Source organism: Pristiophorus japonicus, chromosome 20, assembly GCF_044704955.1.
Source record: "Pristiophorus japonicus isolate sPriJap1 chromosome 20, sPriJap1.hap1, whole genome shotgun sequence".
Lineage (NCBI taxonomy): Eukaryota > Metazoa > Chordata > Chondrichthyes > Pristiophoridae > Pristiophorus > Pristiophorus japonicus.
Window position 1 is genome coordinate 10422927 of NC_091996.1, and position 7051 is coordinate 10429977.

Here is a 7051-nt window from a genome sequence, read left to right on the forward strand (position 1 = left end):
ATCCGGGCGGCACGGTGAAGTGCCGGCGTTAACCCGCCATGCAAGCTCGCGGGAGTCGGAACTTTCACTGCGCCCGGTCGGTACGCCATGAGCGCCCACGGGAGGCGCAGAGGAGGCCAGTTTCTCCCCCGAATTCTTTACAAAAAAATTGCTGCCAATGAAAATGTTATTCAGCGCACGGTCCCAACAGTTGCTCAGTGTCTCCGGGAACTGCACCTCAGTGAAGAGTCAGAACCCTCAGCACTGGCAAGAGGGGAGAACGTTTGTTTTGGAGCAAAGATCTGGGACTTGCTACCACAGGGGAGTAGTTGAGGCAAATAGCGTACGATACATTTAAGGGAAAGCTAGATAAACACATGAGGGAAGAAGGAATGGATGGAGCTGAAGTAGGGTGGGAGGAGGCTGGGGTGGGGTATAAACACCAGCATGGACCAGTCGGGCTGAATGACCTGTTTCTGTGCTGTACTTTCTGTGTAATTCTATGAGTTGGTGGTTGACAGGTTCATGAAGAACAAGAGGAGATGGTCGCACTTTGCAGGGAAACCTACAGAAACAAGAAAGGGAGGATGATAGAGATGTAGAAGAGACGGGAGCTTCGTGAAGGATTAACTCTCGGGCTGTTGATGTTAATATTTTAATTGGCCAAACAACAGGCCCATCTGCACTGAGACTGAGCACAGCTACGCTTGGCTGGCACTCTCAGGGTAATTGTGGCATTTTCAGTCAGCACAATAACAAAAGTACATGAATATTGGATATATTCTGTGAAAACGATTGTCGAGTGGTTTATTGCGTATGAATCCTGTGCTCATGTATATAATTATAGATACCGCAGTGTGAGTGCTGGGTGCTAATTTAATCGAGTGGCTCACTTGATGTGTTCAGCCAGCCTGGTGTTTAGTGGGTGTCATCCAAACACCAAGAAAAAAAAAGTCTTGCATTTATATAGCGTCCTTCATGACCACCGGATGTCTCAAAGTGCTTTAAGTGTAATCACTGTTGTAATGTAGGAAACTCGGCAGCCCATTTGCATGCAGCAAGCTCCCACAAACCACAATGTGATGATGGTGAGATAATCTAATGTTGATTGAGGGGTAAATATTGGCCAGGACACCGGGGATAACTCCCCTGCTCTTCCTCGAAATAGTGCCATGGGATCTTTTATGTCCACCTGAGAGGGCAGACGGGGCCTCGGTTTAATGTCTTATCCGAAAGACGGCACCTCCGACAGTGCAGCACTCCCTCAGCACTGCACTGGAGTGTCAGCCTAGATTTTTATGCTCAAGTCTCTGGCGAGGGACTTGAACCCACAAACTTCTGACTCAGAGACATCCAGCACTCACACTGTGGTATTAGGGTAGAAAGTGCAATCGATGAAACTGATGTATGAACACTTCATGTACTCATACTACATTCCTGTGTGCATTATTTTTACACAGGGCTAACCCACTTAATGAATGTTAAGAGAAAACATTCACCTGCAATGGCTTCTCTTCCCACTCCTGCATCGTTACCTCTGGTGTCCCCCAAGGATCTATCCTTGGCCCCCTCTTATTTCTCATCTACATGCTGCCCCTTGGCGGCATCATCCACACACACGGCACCAGTTTACACATGTACGCTGATGAAACCCAGCTCTACCTCACCACCACTTCTCTCGACCCCTTCACGGTCTCTAAATTGTCAGACTGCTTGTCCGACATCCAGTACTGGATGCGCAGAAATTTTCTCCAATTAAATATTGGGAAGACCGAAGTCATTGTCTTTGGTCCCCGCCACAAACTCCGTTCCCAGGCCACCGACTCCATCCCTCTCCCGAGCATCTGTCTGAGGCTGAACCAGACTGTTCATATTATCCTATGGGCACCCAACATATTTTCTGTTAATATTATCCAATGCTCACAGAAAATTACCTTTTTTCCCCCCTCCCATCCTCTCCCAAGGGTGTGGTCTCTTCCTGGGGGAAGGTACGACTGGAACCAGGAATACTTCTTAAAAATATTCATTCACGGGATGTGGGCGTCGCCGACAAGGCCAGCATTTATTGCCCATTCCTTATCGCCCTTGAGAAGTCACCTTATACAACTGAGTGTCTCGCTGGGCCATTTCAGGGGGCAGTTAAGAGTCAATCACATTGCTGTGGGTCTGGAGTCACATATAGGCCAGATCGGGTAAGGACGGCAGATTTCCTTCCCTAAAGGGCATTAGTGAACCAGATGGATTTTTACGACAATTCGGTAGGTTCATGGTTACCATTACTGACACTAGCTTTTTAAAAATGATAGATTTATTTAGTTAATGAACTGAATTTAAATGCCCCCAGCTGCCGTGGCTGATCTGGCCGTGGACTCAGCTCCACTTACCCGCCCGCTCCCCATAACCCTTAATTCCCTTATTGGTTAAAAATCTATCTATCTGTGATTTGAATACATTCAATGAGCTAGCCTCAACTGCTTCCCTGGGCAGAGAATTCCACAGATTCACAACCCTCTGGGAGAAGAAATTCCTTCTCAACTCGGTTTTAAATTGGCTTCCCCGTATTTTGAGGCTGTGCCCCCTAGTTCTAGTCTCCCCGACCAGTGGAAACAACCTCTCTGCCTCTATCTTGTCTATCCCTTTCATTATTTTAAATGTTTCTATAAGATCACCCCTCATCCTTCTGAACTCCGAGTAAAGACCCAGTCTACTCAATCTATCATCATAAGGTTAAGGGTTGTTACATAGTGGTGTTTTCAGTTAGTAATATCAGTTACAATTATCTTTTATAGTTATAATTATATGTATGGTAAAGTTATAATTACACATATGTTATAGCTCTAATTATCTTTGCTTTTCCGTTGTACAAAGGTTTACAAGTAACTTTACGTTGCTGGTAGGTCAGATTTGTGCATTCAAAAATTGTTTTACTCTGAAAAGAAATCACTGGGAAAGGGTGTCCCCACTGGCTCAGTGGGTGCCGGGCTAGTGAGTCACACAGAAGGCATGTGCCTGAACTGTTTCTTCTTATGCAGTCCCCTGGTTTAACTCGCTGACCTGAGTCAGGGCAGCAGTGGGCATGACAGAAATAGTGCCGGAACTTCTAGGTTTGGAAGGTGGAGAGAAAAAAAAACACAGCCAGGGTCTCTGCTCCCGATGGCTGCTCTGTGACTCCTGCACGTGTGTGGAGGTCGGGGGACATGGGATTTGTGTCATCAATGTGGTCGAACAGCCTGCTCTAGGCTCACATAGAGGCCACTTCAACAAGGAACGGGAGTATGTTAACTGTTATAGTTATACAGATATAGAATAGTGACTGCATAGACAAGGGTCCTGAGAATGGAGGGGTTTAAGAACATAAAAACATCAGAACATAAGAAATAGGAGCAGGAGTAGGCCATTTGGCCCCTTGAGCCTGCTTCGCCATTCAATAAGATCATGGCTGATCTGATCATGGACTCAGCTCCACTTCCCCACCCGCTCCCCATAACCCTTTATTTCCTTATTGCTCAAAAATCTGTCTATCTCCACCTTAAATATATTCAATCCACCCAGCCTCCACAGCTCTCTGGGGCAGAGAATTCCATAGATTTATAACCTCCAGAGAGAAGAAATTCCTCAGCTCAGGTTTAAATGGGCGGCTCCTTATTCTGAGACTATGTCCCCTAGTTTTAGTTTCCCCTATAAGTGGAAATATCCTCTCTGCATCCACCTTGTCGATCCCCCTCATTACCTTATATGTTTCGATAAGATCACCTCTCATTCTTCTGAACTCCAATGTATTTAGGCCCAACCTACTCAACCTATCCTCATAAGTCAACCCCTGCTTTTGGTCATTGATGCTTTTTGCACAGATTACCCTTTCCAGTCGTGGCCCTGCGCTGTGCTAGCAGCCTTGGTCCTTTGACTAGGTTTCTCAATTACAAAAAGAAAACTGACTTTCAACGCACTTAATATCTTTGATACAAGATAGCGTTGACTGTCAAGAGCTTAATGGTCGTGACATCATTGCAACAGATGATTATCGTGCTTAAAAAGAAGCTAAAATTCTGTGAATCAGAAATGTAGACAATCAGAATTGTAGAAAGAAGCGATTTTTAACATGCCGTCCCAGAGTGATGCACCCTAACCCTCCCTCCATATTGTGCTGCGTTGTCATTTCAAATCTCAGTACGGTCACCGAGGTGTCTAAGTATTTGCCTGAGAGATTTTGTCTGTAACCATAATCATTTTTTTTCCCAGCATGATGTTTTTATTTCCCTATGTAACAAAAATAATGTTATTGGTGTTGCAATACAACAAGATATTGGTTTGAGATCAGAATCAGTCATCGGTTTGGGACCACAACCATTCATACCACAGGCATTGGTTTCATAGAAACATAGAAAATTACCACACAGAAGGAGGCCGTTCGGCCCATTGTGTCCGTGTCAGTTGAAAAATAGCTACCCAGCCTAATCCCACCTTCCAGCACTAGGTCCGTAGCCCTGTTGGTCTCTAAGCTCACATCCAAGTACTTTTCAGATGTGATGAGGGTTTCTGCGTCTACCACCCTTTCAGGCAGTGAGTTCTAGACCCCCACCACCCTCTGGGTGAAATTGTTTTTCCTCATCTCCCCTCCAATCCTTCTACCAACTACTTTAAATCTATGCCCCCTGGTTATTGTCCCCTCTGAAGGGAAACAGGTCCTTCCTATCCATTCTATCTAGGCCCCTCATAACTTTATACACTTCAATTAAATCTCCCCTTGACCTTCTCTGTTCCAAAGAAAACAATCCTAGCCTATTCAATCTTTCCTTCTAGCTAAAATTCTCCAGTCCAGGCAACATCCTCGTAAATCTCCTCTGTACCCTCCCCAGTGCAATCACATCTTTCCTGTAATGTGGTGACCAGCACTGCAGTGTTCAAGCTGTGGTCTAACTAATGTTGTATACAGTTCAAGCATTACCTCCCTGCTCTTGTACTCTATGCCGCACTTAATAAAGGAAAGCATTCTGTATGCCTTTTTAACTACCTTATCGACCTGTCTTGCCACCTGTAAGGATCTGTGGACATACACACCGAGGTCCCTCTGTTCCTCCACACCTCACAGAATCCACCCATTTATTGTGTCTTCCCTTGCTTTGTTGGACCCTCCCCAAATGCATGACCTCACACTTTTCCGGATTCAGTTGCATGTTCTACTTTTCTGCCCAACTGACCAGTCCATCGATATCTTCCTGCAGTCTAAAACTTTCCTCCTCATTGTCAACCACACGGACAATTTGGGTTTGACACCAGGACCATTTATATTACAGGTATTGGTTTGCAGATCAGGATCTGTCATACCACAGATATTGCTTTGAGACCAATTTATGTGGAGCCAGCAGTCCTGAGTTATATGACTATTGGCCCGGCATTGCTGGCTAATCGGCCAAGCTGTGTTCCACATGTTCTTGCTTAATCTTTCTGCGCTTGACCAGTGTTCTATTTGTCACTTACATTCGAAATGCTGATGAATAGTGTCTGTCTGAGCAGTGAGTTCGGTAATATTGAAAAGTTCCCAGGCAGTCCATTAGCAGCTCAGTTTATATCCGCTGCAGTTGTACGAGAGGCAATGTGAAACTGAAGCAGTGTGGGACCTCCTGGAAGTGGCATTACACAGCTTGCCAAAATACAATACACCTTCAGCTCGATGGCTTTACTCTCGAGTTACGCTGGGCTGTAATTGTTCAATAATGAACTGTCCAGGTTGCCATCCTGCATTTTTCCCAGAGGAACAGTTTATTTGCTTTTCACCATTCTGTTCTCCAAATGACCTATTGGGTTGCTCAATCTTGACTATGATAAGGGCACGGCCTCCTCTAATACTACCCTAGTGATCGGCCATCAGAGAATACTCGGACGAGAGCCCAGCTATTCTATTACTCACTCTTTCACACTGAGCTCAACCTTTATTTGGGGAAAGCCGTGATACAAAAGTTAGTCAAGACTGGGATCAATTTTGGGTTTCTCAGGCTTTGCTTTTACCACTTCAGCTTCCGATAGCATTTTGCTGCAAAAACCCACAAGAATACCAAAGACAACTTTCGATTATTTTGCTCTGGTGCAAACGGAATGGAAATTGAAAAAAATAATCAAGATTAAAGGTATACATTTTTAACTGTGTGTTTCTGTCATTATGAGTGTTGGTCTTTTTTGATTCATGAAACATCTCCCTGTTCTGTGATTCTACAGGAGTGACCTGCAATAATTTCTGCCAATGTAAGAAAATATTTTTGTGTTTTATTTGTCATATTCTTTTTTTTAAACGTTTGTCCTTTTTCGAACAGTTTTATATTGGAATATCTCGTGCATAATAAAAAAACAGTTCATTTATTCTGAAATGTTTTCAATTAGTTACTTAATTGCCCAAATCAAAGTGATGTGATTGTTGTAAATATTGACACCCAAGAAAGCTATTTTATTTAATATATTTCTGTTTTAAAGTTTTTATTACAATTTTTAAACAATTATTGTATATTCGTATGAAATAAAGTTTGCAGTGTTTTACTAAACAGTTGGAAATAATTTTGTGATTATTTATTCTGTACGGGATGAAAAATTGTTGCTTTTGTTAAAAAAAAATCCGTCAAGACCACGAACAAAGGGTTGTTGCCCCTCCCTCTTGACTCCCCACAAACTCAATTTAATCTCAAAAAATTGAGGAGAAATATGTTCTTGGGGCTAGCATTCCACTTTAAATTAGAATAGCACAGAAGGAGGCTATTCGGCCCATCATGCAAGTGCTGGCTCTTGATGACATGGTGGCTGAGAAGCGCTTGGTTCCCGATGGATGTTGGGTCAAGTACATCCCCAGGAGAGGTCCTCTTAACATCTGGCATGCTCACCACGCTGTATAAATGTGGCTTCCTCAAAGCGTTTAAAAATTTTAAAAAACTATAGACAGGGGGGAAAAAAAGAGCTATCCAATTTGTCCCATTCCTTCCGTATAGCGTGCACTTTCTTTTCTTTTTAAGAGGCCAATTCCCCTCTGAAAGTTAATAATTAATCTGCTTCAGGGTGATTCCAGATTATAACAACTAGTTGTGTTAAA

General features: G+C 43.6%; 1 protein-coding gene across 1 annotated transcript in view; it reads left to right on the top strand.

Moving 5' to 3' along the window:
* LOC139232867 (centrosome-associated protein 350-like) overlaps positions 1 to 6371 on the top strand; it is a 29503-nt gene extending 23132 nt beyond the window's left edge. The window contains exon 3 of the mRNA XM_070863357.1: positions 5994 to 6371. Within this exon, the coding sequence (XP_070719458.1) occupies positions 5994 to 6083 (90 nt within the window). The 3' untranslated portion in view covers positions 6084 to 6371. The remainder of the gene's footprint in view (positions 1 to 5993) is intronic.
* Positions 6372 to 7051: the final 680 nt, after the last annotated feature.